A 19,549-nucleotide genomic window follows, 5' to 3' on the forward strand; every position below is an offset into this window, starting at 1 on the left:
TATGGTTAAAGTGACTATGCATATATGATGAACAGAGAGTAGCAGTAGCGTAAAAGAGGGGGGTGGTGGGTGGGACACAATGCAGATAGATCATTCATCTTCACAATATTTTCAGCCCTTATATCGTTCATGTGACACATCGTGGACATGCTCTCAGTTCGGGAAACAAATTCTTTGTGTTGCACTTCGTTTTTTTGCCAATATATGCTATATATATATAGCATTTTTCCAAGGCAACCGTCTGTCGGGCTGCCAGAAATGTGACTCTTGCACTGAAAAGTTTACTGTGCACTTTTGTGGTTTCCCAAGTCACAGACCCACAAGACTAATCAAAGAAGAATTCCACAGAATTGCAGGTATCAGTCTCAGCAATAATTTATTTATTTAGTATGAAGCTTTGAGACTTGAAGCACTAATCAGTTAATTTGATATATTTTAGGGTTTCCAGGTGTGATTAGCTGCATAGATGGCACTCATATTCCTATCACAGCTCCTTCAGTAACTGAAGGAGATTATGTGAATAGGAAGTATTTCTACAGCATTAATGTGCAGGTAGGCCTAAATAGTAGCCTTTAGCATTCCAAATGAAAGATACTTCACAATACAGTTACTGCAGCTAATTACTGTTCTGCACTGTGAAGATCATATGTGATGCAGCCCACATCATCAGCAACGTGGAAGCAAAGTGGCCTGGGTTTGTACATGACTCGCACATTTTTCGTGAGTGTACACTGAGCGCTAGATTTGCCCGTGGTAAATATATATATATATAAAGCTATGTCCTATTATAATCAATATTTTGCTTCATCCTATTGCAACTGAAAATTTAAACTGTATCCTTGTATTATCATAGGAGAGTTCAATGGTTACCTGCTCGGTGACAGAGGGTACCCCTGCCAGCCCTATTTACTGACCCCTCACCCTGATCCTGATCCTGAGCCCGCAGCAACGTTATAACTTGGCTCACTGCAGGCCAAGAGCCAGGGTAGAGATGACCATTGGGATGCTCAAGGCCCGGTTCCAGTGCCTTCGTAGGCTCAGGGTCACCCCAGAAAGGGAATGTGACATTATTGTGGCATGTGTGATTCTCCACAACATTGCCACAATTAGAAGAGAACAATATCCTACTCAACCAGTGAACGATCCTGACCACCCCGCTGATGCACGAGATGGAAGAGCAGTCAGAGACACAATATGCTACCATAATTTCTGATTGACCCATCACCTCCCCAGTGTCAAATAAAGACAATATGCCTTTCTTTTTATTAAGTCTTCTTTATTTCCTGCAAGTACAAATACAGAAGTTAATATTTTTTTATGTTGTTCAAACAAGTAAAATCATCCACCTGTGGGCACCTCACTCACCTTTAACTGATGTTCCAGCAGTTGTATTTCTATCTTTTGCATCTGCAGCCTTATGTGGTCAATTTCTAAATTACATTTTTCAATTTGGTTCTCTAAGTACACCTTGTACAGCTGTTTCACAGGGAGCTATAGGAACACAAAAAAATGACATTGAATTTCAGTGCCAGGTCTACTTAGTTTCATTGTAAGTCATGGGCCAAACAGCAGTCTCAACGTCAACAGTGAAGAGGCGACTCTGGGATACTGGCCTTCTAGGCAGATTTCCTCTGTCCAATGTCTGTGTTTGCCCATCTTAATCTTTTATTTTTATTGGTCAGTCTGAGATATGGCTTTTTCTTTGCAACTCTGCCTAGAAGGCCAGCATCCCGGAGTCGCCTCTTCACTGTTGACGCTGAGACTGGTGTTTTGCGGGTACTATTTAATGAAGTTGCCAGTTGAGGACTTGTGAGGTGTCTGTTTCTCAAACTAGACACTCTAATGTACTTGTCCTCTTGCTCAGTTGTGGACCGGGGCCTCCCACTCTTTCTATTCTGGTTAGGGCCAGTTTGCACTGTTCTGTGAAGGGAGTAGTACACAGCGTTGTACGAGATCTTCAGTTTCTTGGCAATTTCTCACATGGAATAGCCTTTATTTCAAGGAACAAGAATAGACTGACGAGTTTCAGAAGAAAGTTCTTTGTTTCTGGCCATTTTGAGCCTGTAATCAAACCCACAAATGCTGAAGCTCCAGATACTCAACTAGTTTAAAGGCCAGTTTTATTGCTTCTTTAATCAGGACAACATTTTTCAGCTGTGCTAACGTAATTGCAAAAGGGTTTTCTAATGATCAATTAGCCTTTAAAATGATAAACTTGGATTAGCTAACACAACATGCCATTGGAACACAGGAGTGATGGTTGCCGATAATGGGCCTCTGTACGCCTATGTAGATATTCCATTAAAAATCAGCCGTTTCCAGCTACAATAGTCATTTACAACATTAACAATGTCTACACTATTTCTGATCAAGTTAATGTTATTTTAATGGACAATTTTTTTTGCTTATCTTTCAAAAACAAGGACATTTCTAAGTGATCCCAAACTTTTAACGGTAGTGTATACTCATATTCTGCATACGCATTCATTAATATTTCTAACTCCACTGGGGAGAAGTAGGAGGTTCAAGCCCTTTTTTCTCCTGTTGCCATGATGAATCATGTTATCTGCGTTCCATTGATGAGGGCTTTTAATCTCCTCATGCACATGCTTTACTCTGGGTTAACTTAACTCAGAGTTGATTTAACTAATTGTTATCACCTGTAATGAAACCAAAAACACAGAGTTTGAAAGCTCAGAATTAGTCAACCCAGAGTTCCGGTTTAAACTCAGCATGTTAAACCTGCTGTCTGAAACAGGGCCGGTGTAGCAGTGATAAGGTGTTGGGACTGTTGTTGAGACAGCTTAAAGTAGGCCCTACCAGTTTGTGGGCACTGTTTGTCACCATTATAGTGCAATTAATTTATTGTTTAATGTTGTGTAGTGGCTTTGCTGGCATGCATTAAAACATTTTTTTATTTTTTATTGTTTGCCCCACCAAGATTTTCATGCTAAAATCTCTGCATAATTCATAAAGGATTTGTATGTTAACTCAAATGTACTTATAAAGCCCTTTTTACATAACTGCTATTATATCACAGAACAAAACATAACATCACCCAAGTCAGTTATCCTCAGACCTTATTTTTAGGTTTTATTCCAAAACCCTATACTTTCTTCCCTTAGAGATGGCTGAACAAACCAGAGGTAACTAATTTCTGTGTTTTAGGACTACAAGCTGGTGAGCTCTGTAGCTCATTCTTTTGCAGCGCACAATACCCACCTCATAAGAGGTGAAAGACGCATGAGAATAACAAGACAGAAGCTCCAAGAAAGGGAGTTCGATATCTCTATATTTTTTTTAAGTCACATTAAAGTTAAACATTGCATTTACAGTATCAAAAATACCACAAACACATGTTTGCAAATAAAACAGTCAAACGCATGCACTTATTTCTGTACCCCAGTGGAGGCTGGTGAGAGGAGCTATAGGAGGATGGGATCATTGTTATGGCTGGAATTAAATAAATGAAATGGAATCAAATGTTGTTTCCATATGTTTGATCTGTTTGTTAACGTTCCATTTAAATTCCTTCCAGCCATTACAGCCATTACAATGAGCCCGTCTACCTACCAGCCTCCCTACTGTACACGTATAATGAATACAAGCAGGGTGCATGGTTATTTTGGCTTAACCCTCTTGGCACCCTCCTTGTAGTCCTCCTTGGTCAGTCGGTACCCCCAGTGCTGTAATGTCTGTCTGACCACAGGAGAGATTGTTGGGTTGTCAAAGCCACAGCCTGACCGGACAACTTTGGTGATAAGATTATTTCTCCACCGGCCTTTTACCCCAGCACACTTTGCCCATCGCCCGATCTGACGCTCATCATCCTTAGTACGCCGACCATGGTAAAACCTGTAGGGAATTTACATTTCAGAGTAAGATTCTGAGGAAGAAGACACTAATGTAGGAGAATAGAAAGGAGCCTTATTATACCCAGTCTGAATGTACTGTATATATTCTGCAAATACCTGCAGTACCACTGAAACCATCCATAGGGATCCTGGGTTACAATCCATCCACTGCTTTCCCACATTTCTAGACTGCCTCCACACTTCACTTTGTATGTGTTTACACTGTCTGTGTATGTTGATGAGGCCACCTGTATGGGGAAACACATAATGCATTATTTATTATAAACAGTGTGAGCCTGGCTTTGTAACGTCTTATTAGTAGGGATTCACGATATATCGGTGAAAATATCAGAATCGGACGATATTAGCTAAAAATGCCAACATCGGTATCGGCCCAATGTCTAGTGTAATGCCGATGTGGAAAACCGATGTCAAAGCTGACGTGCATACCTATATAACGTAGGTACATGACGTAATGATGCCACATAAAACATTTTGCGCTACATGTGCAACACAGCATTTCTAACCTAGCCCACAATGTCAGCTGTGTGGATCGAGCAGTCAACAAGTCGAGCAGTCATTTGAAAGAATAAGAACATTTCAGCGAGACAACTCAAAGGCGAAATCCATTAACGCCAAGATAATGGAATTCATTGCCCTTGACAATCAACCGTTCTCTGTCGTGGGTGATGTTGGATTTTTCGCGACTGGTCGAGCACCGGTACACACTACCAAGTGCACTATTTTTCAGATTTTGACCTACCGGAGTTACACAGTAATACGCTAATGTTTTCTGGGTGTCACTGAGTAGACTGATACCCCATGTCATTCATTCACAATCCATAGGTAAGGCTGTACAGTGAAATAAGTATGCCCTCAATACAATTCTAAAGTATAATACATCCAGTGTGATTTCAACCGATTTTTGATTTTATATAACATTCCAACCTCGTTTAGCATGCTCTATTCAATTATGGCATAATTCTACTATTTGTATTCATTTGCATCTGTCAATGACATACTTTTATTTTGAAGGCTAACTGCAAAGTCCACTATTGTGGCTAATCCTTATTGTGGCTAGGTTCACATTGATGGGTCCGACCACCATTAACCAAATAAGAACGGTCTTATAAATTAGGATTATTTTAGATGATGACAGCTAGCTATATAGTTAACAGATTGTCGTTTTGCTATGTTTTTGGGGAAGAACATTGCTTGCATCCATGAGCTAGCTAGCTTTTTTTATATGACCAGCACTGTAGGTGCGCAAGACAACTTCACCAGCATCATAGCATACGTATCGATGAATCGTTGTGACATATGAAATACGGGTGATAGTGTAATCAATGTGTAATAACTACGTCAAAAATGTATGAACACGTTAAATTATGTGACGTGCAGTCATATTCAGGTCCTGATTGGTCAAATAGTGTTATTTGACCTGTATCTTTTTGACACACAAAGACCCAAACGGCGTTCCATAGAAATCCTGGTTGAGAATGAAACGACTGAATAAATGAACAACGAAACAGCACAGCAAGTAAGTGAAAGAAATAGGTTTTGATTATGTTTTACTGGTAAATGCCAACAAAATAACTTTTTGGTCAGTGTGGTGCGTGTAACCCTTATTTAACTAGGCAAGTCAGTTAAGAATTCTTATTTACAATGACGACCTACCCCGGACGACGCTGGGCCAATTGTGCGCCGCCCTATGGGACTCCCAATCATGGCCGGATGTGATACAGCCTGGATTCAAACCAGGGACTGTAGTGAAGCCTCCTGCACTGAGATACAGTGCCTTGGAGCGCTGCGTCCATGTGTGTGTGTTAACTATTTAACTGTAGTAGAATGTTTAAAAAGGCAGCTAAAATGTTAAATATCGGATATCGGATATCGGTATCTGTTTTTTTTTGCAAGGAAAATATCGGTGCATATATTTCATTAAATTTCCAAATGACTCAAAATGTCTAACTTCGTCAGGATCATTATGAGATCATAGCAACATTGGTGGGCATGCTTATGACAAGTCTTATAATGTTTTATTTTCGCATTATACCAATCAGCTTTAATTGTTCAGTCTTGTTTGGGTGTCTCTATTACAATGAATGTGTTCATAGGTGTTTTATCGTTAATTTAGTTTGGTAGGCCAGTGTGAGGCCACAGTCAGTGTGTAGAGTAGGTTTGGTTTTGTATAATCACCTGTGTGGGAATGTTCAAACCTTTCAGCCAATCCTCAGGGAGCTCCTTCCATTCATCTTTGCAATTTTGTTCTATGACGAAAGAAACAAAAAAAGTGTGATTAGTAAAGTGGTTAACCTACATTAGTAATTAACTCATAACATCCAATGTAATGATTTTAGATGTGTGGGATAGGCTACTCACTTGTGACACTTGAGCGTATTGGTCTGAAGTAGGTACCACCAAAGCTGCCAGCCTGAAGTACGTCTTTTGGTGACATGTTAGGTTGGAACTGTGGGAAGTCTAAGAAAAATTTACCTTACTTGTCACAGAGCCTTCTGTGGAATGAATGTCCATGTGTTAAAACAGTTGCATATGTAGGCATACCTTTAAAAACAAGTTGTCCTTTGTCATTTTTTGAAACCTCTAGGCATCCATCCCGAATCATCTTCTGGCTTGCATCTTTAGAACTTAGAGAAACTTCTGACCTACCCAAGAATTTGTGTTTTTTCTTGCTTGAGTCCTTCTCTATTTTAGTCTTTTCTGTGGAAAGTAAAGTTATTTTTAGGTGGCTAACGTATTTTTTGGGTTTGTTTTTTACCATTGGCCGTGTTCAAGAGGATCAAACCCGCAATGTATCCTGGTTAAATTGTGACTGACTGACTAATAATGAGTCGTTATTTATGATGAAAATTGATTTGTTGATAGTCGTTTTGATGCTCTGGAGCACGGCCATTTTCTATGCAGCATACTAGGCAGACCTTAGGCCACGTTGTACCTACTCAAAACCGTGACTCACTCACTTACCCTTGTTCAGAGCTTTATTTGCGCAAGTCTTGCCACTATCCTTCGATTTCAGCTTTTTGCAGTCTGGAAGACTTGTCTCAGATGAGGAAGCTTTTCTTTTTGTAGAAGTTGTCCCGCTGCTTTTCTCCATGTTTCGTCTCGTTATGTTCCTTCCTGTAAGGCCCTAGACAACGTTCAAATGAAATACATCGAAAACGACCACGCATCGGAGTTGCACAAACCTAGCTACAATGGTTTTGTTGTGAAAAAGAAGGGACTCAATTGTATCCTCAATATGAATGGGGGAAAAATCGTGTTAAGTAACTGCGCATCTCACTGTTTATGTAATGCTACGGGTGCGCCTGCTTTACAAGCCAGCGCGCCCCGAACAAGGCGCCGTAGTCAGAAGACGCGTTCCAATCAATGACATATTAACCCTGGATTGCTGATGCTATGTTTTGGCCATGGAGAGGCTTTGAAGGCGCCTCCTCAGAAAAGCATTCTTCCATAGGAATGAATGAAATTCTAGAATGTTTCAAGGACAAAAATTATGTTTATTTACATATTTTTGTTGTTGTAGTGGGGACAGTAACATTAGTAGTTTCCAAAATTATGCTTTAAGGAAAATGTTTTTATATATTTTTTGGTTCCAACCAATGATTTATATATACCTTAGAAAACTGACAGTGGGTGCTGTTTTGAAACCACCATGCCTCCATCTTTGCACCCCCATCATTGTAAAAAATATTTTGGAATCTATAGAAATGCATTTATTAATGTCTACATTGGTTTTTGCCATGTGTATTTTATTAAAGACACCTTAATGCATACTTAAATATACTGAACAAAAATATAAATGCAACATACAACAATTTCAAAGATTTTTACTAAGTTACAGTTCATAGAAGGAAATCAGTTAATTTAAATAAATAAATTAGGTCCAAATCTATGGATTTCACATGACTGGGCAGGGGTGCATCCATGGGTGGGCCTTGGAGGGCATAGGCCCACCCACTTAGCAGCCAGGCCCACCCACTGGGGAGTCAGGCCCAGCCAATCAAAATGAGTTTTCCCCCACAAAAGGGCTTTATATTACAGACAGAAATACGTCCATTTGGAGAGCATAAGGTGGGGAGTGTTTGAGTCGTTCAGTCAGACTTTCCTCTTGATTGCTAGCTATATCATAAATTCTTAATTTCACAGTGTTATCTGACAAAGGTATTGATGTGAGTTTCTGTGCCTCTACCTCCCCACACATTGTTTTCACCATATAAATTGGGCCAGTCATATCAAAGTCTCTGGAATAGTGTGTGGTTTCAAATTATAGCGGGCATAGCCATTCACCATGGGAATGATTCAAGTGCAACGGTCAGGTGCAGCCTTTTCCCCTGATCTAAGGGTGCTCTCTGATTGAATTTTAACTGTTAGATTTGAATAATTTTCATTTAGATTTTTAAGGTTAACCACGTAACAATGATTTTCAGAGAAAAAGACAATGTCATAATATAAACACTGCCGTTCAAAAGTTTGGGGTCACTTAGAAATGTCCTTGTTTTTGAAAGAAAAGCACATTTTTGTCCATTAAAATAACATCAAATTGATCAGAAATGCAGTGTAGACATTGTTTATGTTGTAAATGATTATTGTAGCTGGAAATTGCAGATTTTTAATGGAATATCTACAAAAGCTTACAGAGGCCCATTATCAGCAACCATCACTCCTGTGTTAGCTAATCCAAGTTTATCATTTTAAAAGGTTAATTGATCATTAGAAAACCCTTTTGCAATTATGTTAGCACAGCTGAAAACTGTTGTCTGATTAAAGAAGCAATAAAACTGGCCTTCTTTAGACTAGTTGAGTATCTGGAGCATCAGCATTTGTGGGTTCGATTACAGGCTCAAAATGGCCAGAAACAAAGAACTTTCTTCTGAAACTCGTCAGTCTATTCTTGTCAGTCTATTCTAACTGTCCACCCAATCAAAGGATCAGAGAATTAATCTAGTATTGAAAGTATATGCTACAGCTAGCTAGCACTACAGTGCATAAAAGGTGGTAAGTAGTTGACTCAAAGAGACAGAAAGGCAATAGTTGAACAATTTTTATTTTGAATATTTTATTTTTGCATTTTCCGATTTAAGAACGTTCATAACAAAAGTGAAAAGATATTAGACAAAGTGACAGTAACAGATGAGCGTAACAACAAAGAAATAAATAATAATTATATATACAAACATACAGTAAATAAGTCATAATAAAGAATAACATAATAGTAATGAGACATTGGATCATATGGTCACCTGCCATAAGCTACATATTATACATTACGTGTGAAACATTATGTGAGGATTATATAGAGATTCAATCAATGTGATGTGAGGGGAGATTCTCCATATAGTCAAAAGGTTGCCAAATTCTGTAAAATGTCTCTAACTTATTCCTCAAGCAGTAAGTGATTTTCTCCAGTGGGATAGCCACATTGCAACTGGCAGGGGGGAATCCAATTTCCATTTCAAGGCAATACATTTCTTGGCAAATCGCTAGCAATATTTCTGTTAGCTTTATAGTATGGGATTGCCTAAGATTTGAGTTAGTAAAGTTACCCAGTAGACAGACCTCCGGGTCTAAAGGGAATGCTTTTTCCCCTCATTCAACTTTTTCACTCCGGACGCTTTATCTGGACATGGTTCGTCAGCACTTTCAACAGCCGAAGCTAAGTAGTAACATTAACATGATGTCTTTTAATTGCAGTCGCTGTACTCATAATATACAGGAGAACGATCGCCTTACGGCGAGGATAGCTGTGCTACAAGCCCAGCTTCAGACGCAATCGTTAGGCAAGGGTAATTTCAGTGTAGGAAAGGATGAAACAGCGTCTGTGCCACCAGTAAGTACAGATACTAACGTTAGTATAAATCCCCCCGCACAGTCCCCGCAGCCGGACAACTTTCTCATGGCTTCTGGAGGGAAATGCTGTAGGAATGCTCAACTGGTGTCGCTCATTCAGCCGACAGAAACTTTCAACCGGTTTTCCCCATTAAGTAGCGAGTCGGAGTCTGAGGCCGAGTTTTCTCTTGTCTCTACTCCTCCCGTTACGGGGTCTGAGACGCCGAAGGCTCCCACCATTAGCTCTGACAAATTGAAAACCCTAGTCATTGGCGACTCCATTACCCGCAGTATTAGACTTAAAACGAATCACCCAGCGATCATACACTGTTTACCAGGGGGCAGGGCTACCGACGTTAAGGCTAATCTGAAGATGGTGCTGGCTAAAGCTAAAACTGGCGAGTGTAGAGAGTATAGAGATATTGTTATCCACGTCGGCACCAACGATGTTAGGATGAAACAGTCAGAGGTCACCAAGCGCAACATAGCTTCAGCGTGTAAATCAGCTAGAAAGATGTGTCGGCATCGAGTAATTGTCTCTGGCCCCCTCCCAGTTAGGGGGAGTGACGAGCTCTACAGCAGAGTCTCACAACTCAATCGCTGGTTGAAAACTGTTTTCTGCCCCTCCCAAAAGATAGAATTTGATAATTGGCCCTCTTTCTGGGACTCACCCACAAACAGGACCAAGCCTGACCTGCTGAGGAGTGACGGACTCCATCCTAGCTGGAGGGGTGCTCTCATCTTATCTACCAACATAGACAGGGCTCTAACTCCACAATGAAATAGGGTGCAGGCCAGGCAGCAGGCTGTTAGCCAACCTGCCAGCTTAGTGGAGTCTGCCACTAGCATAGTCAGTGTAGTCAGCTCAGCCATCCCCATTGAGACTGTGTCTGTGCCTCGACCTAGGTTGGGCAAAACTAAACATGGCGGTGTTCGCCTTAGCAATCTCATTAGGATAAAGACCTCCTCCATTCCTGCCATTATTGAAAGAGATCGTGATACCTCACATCTCAAAATAGGGTTACTTAATATTAGATCCCTCACTTCAAAGGCAGTTATAGTCAATGAACTAATCACTGATCACAATCTTGATGTGATTGGCCTGACTGAAACATGGCTTAAGCCTGATGAATTTACTGTGTTAAATGAGGCCTCACCTCCTGGTTACACTAGTGACCATATCCCCCGTGCATCCCGCAAAGGCGGAGGTGTTGCTAACATTTACGATAGCAAATTTCAATTTACAAAAAAGAAAATGACGTTTTCGTCTTTTGAGCTTCTAGTCATGAAATCTATGCAGCCTACTCAATCACTTTTTATAGCTACTGTTTACAGGCCTCCTGGGCCATATACAGCGTTCCTCTCTGAGTTCCCTGAATTCCTATCGGACCTTGTAGTCATAGCAGATAATATTCTAATTTTTGGTGATTTTAATATTCATATGGAAAAGTCCACAGACCCACTCCAAAAGGCTTTCGGAGCCATCATCGACTCAGTGGGTTTTGTCCAACATGTCTCTGGACCTACTCACTGCCACAGTCATACTCTGGACCTAGTTTTGTCCCATGGAATAAATGTTGTAGATCTTAATGTTTTTCCTCATAATCCTGGACTATCGGACCACCATTTTATTACGTTTGAAATCGCAACAAATAATCTGCTCAGACTCCAACCAAGGAGCATCAAAAGTCGTGCTATAAATTCTCAGACAACACAAAAATTCCTTGATGCCCTTCCAGACTCCTTCTGCCTACCCAAGGACGTCAGAGGACAAAAATCATTTAACCACCTAACTAAGGAACTCAATTTAACCTTGCGCAATACCCTAGATGCAGTTGCACCCCTAAAAACGAAAAACATTTGTCATAAGAAACTAGCTCCCTGGTATACAGAAAATACCCGAGCTCTGAAGCAAGCTTCCAGAAAATTGGAACGGAAATGGCGCCACACCAAACTGGAAGTCTTCCGACTAGCTTGGAAAGACAGTACCGAGCAGTATCGAAGAGCCCTCACTGCTGCTCGATCATCCTACTTTTCCAACTTAATTGAGGAAAATAAGAACAATCCAAAATTTCTTTTTGATACTGTTGCAAAGCTAACTAAAAAGCAGCATTCCCCAAGAGAGGATGGCTTTCACTTCAGCAGTAATAAATTCATGAACTTCTTTGAGGAAAAGATCATGATCATTAGAAAGCAAATTACGGACTCCTCTTTAAATCTGCGTATTCCTCCAGGGCTTAGCTGTCCTGGATCTGCACAGCTCTGCCAGGGCCTGGGATCGGGAGAGACACTTAAGTGTTTTAGTACTATATCTCTTGACACAATGATGAAAATAATCATGGCCTCTAAACCTTCAAGCTGCATACTGGATCCTATTCCTACTAAACTACTGAAAGAGCTGCTTCCTGTGCTTGGCCCTCCTATGTTGAACATAATAAACGGCTCTCTATCCACCGGATGTGTACCAAACTCACTAAAAGTGGCAGTAATAAAGCCTCTCTTGAAAAAGCCAAACCTTGACCCGGAAAATATAAAAAACTATCGGCCTATATCGAATCTTCCATTCCTCTCAAAAATTTTAGAAAAAGCTGTTGCGCAGCAACTCACTGCCTTCCTGAAGACAAACAATGTATACGAAATGCTTCAGTCTGGTTTTAGACCCCATCATAGTACTGAGACTGCACTTGTGAAGGTGGTAAATGACCTTTTAATGGCGTCAGACCGAGGCTCTGCATCTGTCCTCGTGCTACTAGACCTTAGCGCTGCCTTTGACACCATCGATCACCACATTCTTTTGGAGAGACTGGAAACCCAAATTGGTCTACACGGACAAGTTCTGGCCTGGTTTAGATCTTATCTGTCGGAAAGATATCAGTTTGTCTCTGTGAATGGTTTGTCCTCTGACAAATCAACTGTACATTTCGGTGTTCCTCAAGGTTCCGTTTTAGGACCACTATTGTTTTCACTATATATTTTACCTCTTGGGGATGTTATTCGAAAACATAATGTTAACTTTCACTGCTATGCGGATGACACACAGCTGTACATTTCAATGAAACATGGTGAAGCCCCAAAATTGCCCTCGCTAGAAGCCTGTGTTTCAGACATAAGGAAGTGGATGGCTGAAAACTTTCTACTTTTAAACTCGGACAAAACAGAGATGCTTGTTCTAGGTCCCAAGAAACAAAGAGATCTTCTGTTAAATCTGACAATTAATCTTGATGGTTGTAAAGTCGTCTCAAATAAAACTGTGAAGGACCTCGGCGTTACTCTTGACCCTGATCTCTCTTTTGACGAACATATCAAGACTGTTTCAAGGACAGCTTTTTTCCATCTACGTAACATTGCAAAAATCATAAATTTTCTGTCCAAAAATTATGCAGAAAAATTAATCCATGCATTTGTTACTTCTAGGTTAGACTACTGCAATGCTCTACTTTCCGGCTACCCGGATAAAGCACTAAATAAACTTCAGTTAGTGCTAAATACGCCTGCTAGAATCCTGACTAGAACCAAGAAATTTGATCATATTACTCCAGTGCTAGCTTCCCTACACTGGCTTCCTGTTAAGGCAAGGGCTGATTTCAAGGTTTTACTGTTAACGTATAAAGCGTTACATGGGCTTGCTCCTACCTATCTTTCCGAGTTGGTCCTGCCGTACATACCTACACGTACGCTACGGTCACAAGACGCAGGCCTCCTAATTGTCCCTAGAATTTCTAAGCAAACAGCTGGAGGCAGGGCTTTCTCCTATAGATCTCCATTTTTATGGAATGGTCTGCCTACCCATGTGAGAGACGCAGACTCGGTCTCAACCTTTAAGTCTTTACTGAAGACTTATCTCTTCAGTAGGTCATATGATTGAGTGTAGTCTGGCCCAGGAGTGTGAAGGTGAACGGAAAGGCTCTGGAGCAACGAACCGCCCTTGCTGTCTCTGCCTGGCCGGTTCCCCTCCACTGGGATTCTCTACCTCTAACCCTATTACAGGGGCTGAGTCACTGGCTTACTGGTGCTCTTTCATGCCGTCCCTAGGAGGGGTGCGTCACTTGAGTGGGTTGAGTTACTGACGTGATCTTCCTGTCTGGGTTGGCGCCGCCCCTTGGTTTGTGCTGTGGTGGAGATCTTTGTGGGCTATACTCGGCCTTGTCTCAGGATTGTAAGTTGGTGGTTGAAGATATCCCTCTAGTGGTGCGGGGGCTGTGCTTTGGCAAAGTGGGTGGGGTTATATCCTTCCTGTTTGGCCCTGTCCGGGGGTATCATCGGATGGGGCCACAGTGTCTCCTGACCCCTCCTGTCTCAGCCTCCAGTGTTTATGCTGCAGTAGTTTGTGTCGGGGGGCTAGGGCCAGTTGGTTATATCTGGAGTACTTCTCCTGTCTTATCCAGTGTCCTGTGTGAATTTAAGTATGCTCTCTCTAATTCTCTCCTTCTCTCTTTCTTTCTCTCTCTCGGAGGAACTGAGCCCTAGGACCATACGTCAGGACTACCGGGCATGATGACTCCTTGCTGTCCCCAGTCCACCTGGCCTTGCTGCTGTCCCAGTTTCAACTGTTCTGCCTGCGGTTATGGAACCCCTACCTGTCCCAGACCTGCTGTTTTCAACTCTTAATTATCGGCTATGAAAAGCCAACTGACATTTATTCCTGATTATTATTTGACCATGCTTGTCATGTATGAACATTTTGAACATCTTGGCCATGTTCTGTTATAATCTCCACCCGGCACAGCCAGAAGAGGACTGGCCACCCCTCATAGCCTGGTTCCTCTCTAGGTTTCTTCCTAGGTTTTGGCCTTTCTAGGGAGTTTTTCCTAGCCACCGTGCTTCTACACCTGCATTGCTTGCTGTTTGGGGTTTTAGGCTGGGTTTCTGTACAGCACTTCGAGATATTAGCTGATGTACGAAGGGCTATATAAAATAAACTTGATTGATTGATTGAATGCAACCCTGTGAATTGAGGATATGGTATCGCATACCCCCTGCCAGAAACTGTGTCGTTTTGAACACTGCCAAGTGGAATGGAGGAATGTTCCTTCATCTGAGCCACATCTAAAACATAGGGAGGAGATATCAGGGTTGAACTTGTGCAGTCTAGATGGGGTGATATAGAGCTGATGGAGGAAATTAAACTGGATCAGTCTGTATCTGGAGTTCAATGTGGATGTAACACCATTCCTGCATAGGTCACTCCATAGACCCTCATCAAGATCAATACCCAGATCTTTTCCCCCATCTAAGTCGGGGTTTATCTAGCTCAGGCAGGGTTAGTCCTGACATAAGAGCATCGTAAACACGGGAAATAGTCTTGAACAGTGGTTGGTCTGCGTGGCAGAGTTGTTCAATAGGTGACATCTTAGGTAGGTTCCATTGTCCCTTGAGAGTCACCCTAATAAAGTTTCGTAGTTGTAGGTAGCTAAAGAAGTCCCTGTTAGGCAAGTGGTATTTCTGTTTCAGCTGATCAAAAGACATAAGAACTCCCTCCTCATAACAATGTTCCAGAAGAGTGGTACCCTTATCAGACCATGGTCTAAAGTTACTATTCTGGAAAAACATAGGGATCAATCTATTGTTCCATAAAGGGGTTTTAGGGGAAAGAAATCCCTCTCGTCTGAACAGCTCATGCAGCTTGCACCATGCCAGGACAGAATGTATGATTAAAGGGTTGTCTGTGATGGTTTTTATAGATTTTCTGTCCCATTTATAAAACAATTCTGCCCCAGTGTCATCATTTACCTCAAAACTTTTCAATGTTCAACCATGAGGGAGAGGGACCATTGTCAAACCTCTGAGCCAGGAACCTAGACTGTGCAGCCCAGTAGTACATTCTAAAATGGGGGAGGTTTAAGCCCCCTTGACCGTAATCAAGGGTCAATTTATCCAGGCCAACCCTAGAGGTTTTGCCGTGCCAGATAAACCGTCTGGTCTGCTTGTCGAGAGAGGAAAAGAATGCTGCGGGCACAGGGATAGGGAGAGATTGAAACAAATATAGAAATCTGGGCAGGACATTCATTTTAATTACATTGATTCTACCAAGTAGAGTGAGAGGCAAGTCCATCCATTTACAAAGGTCACCCTCCACCTTTTGCAACAAGCTGGCCAGATTGAGTTTATAGAGGTTCAGGTTACCATCCACCATTATGCCCAAATATGTGAAGCCCATAGGCGACCATCTAAAAGGAAACTTATGCTTGATGGTATGGTGGTCAAAGACAGACAACGATAAGATTTCGATTTGATTAAAATGTATCTTATATCAAGAGAAAGAACTATAACACTGTAGTAGGATCTGCAAGTGAGAGAGGGAATGTTCTGGGTTTGTTAGAAATAAGATAAGGTAGTCCACAAAGAGTGATAACTTATGGGTATGGAGGCCCACCTCAAAGCCATGTATGTCAGGGCAGTAGTTGAACAATTTTGAACAAATTCATTTCTTACAAAATGAAGGAGAAGAAAGTTTTTATTTTAATGCATTTATTTTTCTATTTTTAAAAAACTTTCAGTTTCACTTACTTAGCTAGCAAATGCAGCTAGCTAGTTTAGCCTACTCAAACACCCTGCTCAAATAGAGGGATGCTATGTTAGCTAGCTGGCTATGACTATCCAACACAACAGGTAAGCTTTTGGTTTTACTCATTTATTGCCACCTGAGCCTGCCGGTGTTAGAGCTAAACTGCTTAATGACTGCACACTGTAACGTTACTACATGATTCTAGTGAGTTTACTAACGAGTTAGTTATATGTATGTTGACTATGACGTTACTTTAGCAAATATGGTGACAAAGGCTGTGTGTAGTGGTTATGATATGGTTTGGCTTGGAAAGTTTTTTTTGCCAGGTCACATACAGCTGATGTGTTGTGCATTGAAGTCCACGAGTAAAGGGACAAGGTGAAAGGAGGAGAGAAGGAATACAATGTCTCTGCAATAAAAGTGAACTTTGTTTACGCGTGGTCAGGGTGTATTCATTCCGCCGATTCTGTTGAAAAGCGTTTCTTAAACGGAAGCGAACGGAACAAAACAGGAATAAACATACCTGAATTTGTTCAATAGAAACTCTTGTTTGCAACTATTTAATGTGTCACTGTCTGTCCGTGTGTCACTGTCTTTCACCTCAAATGTTTCTCCCGACCTGTGTGCACCTACTTTGTAAACTTTAATTCATATGCTAGGTTGTAGCAACCTCATGATGGGTATATGGAACATTTTTGTATCATGTAGTAGCCTAAACCTCTCGCTGTTACATTGAACTGGGTGAATGGAATATGAATGAGTCATCCAATATCATCCAATATGCTGTAATAGAAAAAAAAATGTCCTCCATCTTAAACGTCACTGACCGCCACTGGATGAATCACGGTTCACCATCTGGCAGTCCGATGGACGAATCTGGGTTTAGCGGATGCCAGGAGAACGCTACCTGCCCGAATGCATATTGCCAACTGTAAAGTTTGGTTGAGAAGGAATAACGGTCTGGGGCTGTTTTTCATGATTCTGTGCTTCCAACTTTGTAGCAACAGTTTGGGGAAGGCCCTTTCCTGTTTAAGCATGACAATACCCCCATGCACAAAGCGAGGTCCCTACAGAAATGGTTTGTCTGTACGGACCTCAACCCATCGAACATCTTTGGGATGAATTGGAACGGCGACTGCGAGCCAGTCTTAATCGCCCAACATCAGTGCCCGACCTCACTAATGCTCTTGTGGTTGAATGGAAGCAAATCCCTGCAGCAATGTTCCATCATATAGTGTAAAGCCTTCACAGAAGAGTGGAGGCTGTTATAGCATCAAAGGGGGGACCAACTCGATATTAATACCCATGATGTTCGACGCTCAGATGTCCATGTACTTTTGGTCATGTAGTGCATCTTGAATTTTATGTGGCATACTTGTCAAACCTCTAGACCTTAAGTGAAACTGATACATTTTACAATTCATACTATGCCAATTGTTTTTCATTGAAGGCAGACAAACCAATTCATTCCTTTCTCTTTTGAGTAATTGCCACTTCCATTTTGTGGTAGAGCTGCAATGAGATTGTTGATACAAGTATGGAACAACCCATGTTTTATTATTCATTGGATGTATTACATGCTGCAATAAAAAGTAAACATTTTAATTGATTATTGCTTTGCACAGCTGAGGCTCATTCATTAGTGTTTATGATGCTCTTAACAAATATATTTTATATTTCAAAGTCTCCTAATGTCAGGAACTGAGTGGTAAGAATATTTATTTTTAAGGCTATGAGGGAGTTTGTAAATGTGGAGAATAGCAAGAGAATATCAGGGACAGCTATCTGATAAGTGATTGGGATGAAACCCCCAGTATGGTTATGGTTAGGTCTGCCATCAGCTGACAGATTTAAACTGTGTGTCTTTCGTACTGCAGTTCATAGTTCAAACCACAAAGTGAAAACAAGTACAAGCAAGCAGTTAAATCCACAGGGCAAACCTTGCCCTGGACCAGGGAATCCTATCAAAAGCTAAATCTGCCTTTTCCAGATTTGGCCAGTTTCTCCAGCTTGGTGGCCCCTATACTGTACCTGCACTACCTCCCATCATGTTCCCACTCCCAGTGCAATGTATTCCGTGGCCCCAGCAAACAAGTTCCAGAACACAGCAGCGGACCAAGCTGTACTTCGGTTGGCCCCTTCAGAACTAGTCTCCATGATCACTTAACATCTCAATGGATTCCTGCCTTGGAGAATGTTCATTGTCAATCTATTTCATATTGTATATCATGTCATCACTATCTGCAGCCTGGATAGAGAACTCATTGTTTGTTTGCTTAGTATCTCACATTTTCAAGATGGATGTGATAGATGTTGCCACTACTAATGTTCGTATGCAATTAAAACAGATTTACATGCTGCAACTTAGCATCAATAAGATAATTGTATTGCATGAGGATGGAAGACTGTATTTGCCCATACATTTTATCATAAGATACCCTCGAGTGAAGATTAGATAAGAATATTTGGACCCAGTATCACTCCAAGCTTGTCGATGAGAAGTTAGATTTATGAACATGACATGTTCTGTTTGTTTCCCTGTGACTGTGGGATATAGCTTCAATGACAAATATATAGACATTATGTGAGTTCAAGGCTGTAGTAATCCATCTGTCTATTATTCTATGAACAAGCTACTGAATCTCTGTGCAGAACCTAAACAAGTCAGTTTGAAATTTAAAAATAAATCAAAAGTAAGGTGCATTTTTGCATGTGAAATCATTCATAATGAATGCACAAGCTAGTGTTTCACACTTCATGTGAATAAATACCAGGATTTTGCCTTTGGTTTAACTTTAGGATGATCATTTCCTCAGAGTCCAGACAATTCCATAATTGAGGTGTGTGTTTCTCTGGCTTGGTATTGGTCATCAGAGGGAGAGATACTGTACACAGACTCTACTCCTTTCAGGAGTTTTTTTATTTTTTATTTTTTATTTATTTAACCTTTATTTAACCAGGTAGGCAAGTTGAGAACAAGTTCTCATTTACAATTGCGACCTGGCCAAGATAAAGCAAAGCAACCCTAACACATACAACAACACAGAGTTACACATGGAGTAAAACAAACATACAGTCAATAATACAGTAGAAAAAAAGAAGTATATACAATGTGAGCAAATGAGGTGAGATAAGGGAGGTAAAGGCAAAAAAAGGCCATGGTGGCAAAGTAAATACAATATAGCAAGTAAAACACTGGAATGGTAGATTTGCAGTGGAAGAATGTGCAAAGTAGAGATAGAAATAATGGGGTGCAAAGGAGCAAAATAAATAAATAAATACAGTAGGGGGAGAGGTAGTTGTTTGGGCTAAATTATAGATGGGCTATGTACAGGTGTAGTAA

General features: G+C 41.0%; 1 protein-coding gene across 1 annotated transcript; it reads right to left on the reverse strand.

Annotated features, from left to right (window-relative positions):
- Positions 1–3,265: 3,265 nt before the first annotated feature.
- zgc:113208 (uncharacterized protein LOC550591 homolog) lies at positions 3,266–7,206 on the reverse strand. The gene is made up of 6 exons (XM_038989948.1): positions 6,840–7,206; positions 6,420–6,575; positions 6,237–6,335; positions 6,054–6,124; positions 3,972–4,102; positions 3,266–3,855 (listed from the first exon to the last, which is right to left on the reverse strand). The coding sequence occupies exons 1-6, from the start codon at positions 6,967–6,969 to the stop codon at positions 3,621–3,623; spliced, it is 822 nt and encodes a 273-aa protein (XP_038845876.1). The 5' UTR covers positions 6,970–7,206; the 3' UTR covers positions 3,266–3,620.
- Positions 7,207–19,549: the final 12,343 nt, after the last annotated feature.

Source organism: Salvelinus namaycush, chromosome 3 (genome assembly GCF_016432855.1).
Source record: "Salvelinus namaycush isolate Seneca chromosome 3, SaNama_1.0, whole genome shotgun sequence".
Classification (NCBI taxonomy): Eukaryota; Metazoa; Chordata; class Actinopteri; order Salmoniformes; family Salmonidae; genus Salvelinus; species Salvelinus namaycush.

Excerpts from the sequence above, each read along its gene's own strand:
- zgc:113208 (XM_038989948.1), bottom strand. The coding sequence starts at position 6,969 with ATGGAGAAAAGCAGCGGGACAACTTCTACAAAAAGAAAAGCTTCCTCA. Across the intron at positions 6,576-6,839 it reads AAATAAAGCTCTGAACAAGG|AAAAGACTAAAATAGAGAAG; the intron begins GTAAGTGAGTGA and ends TACTTTCCACAG. Across the intron at positions 3,856-3,971 it reads TGGTTTCAGTGGTACTGCAG|GTTTTACCATGGTCGGCGTA; the intron begins GTATTTGCAGAA and ends AATTCCCTACAG.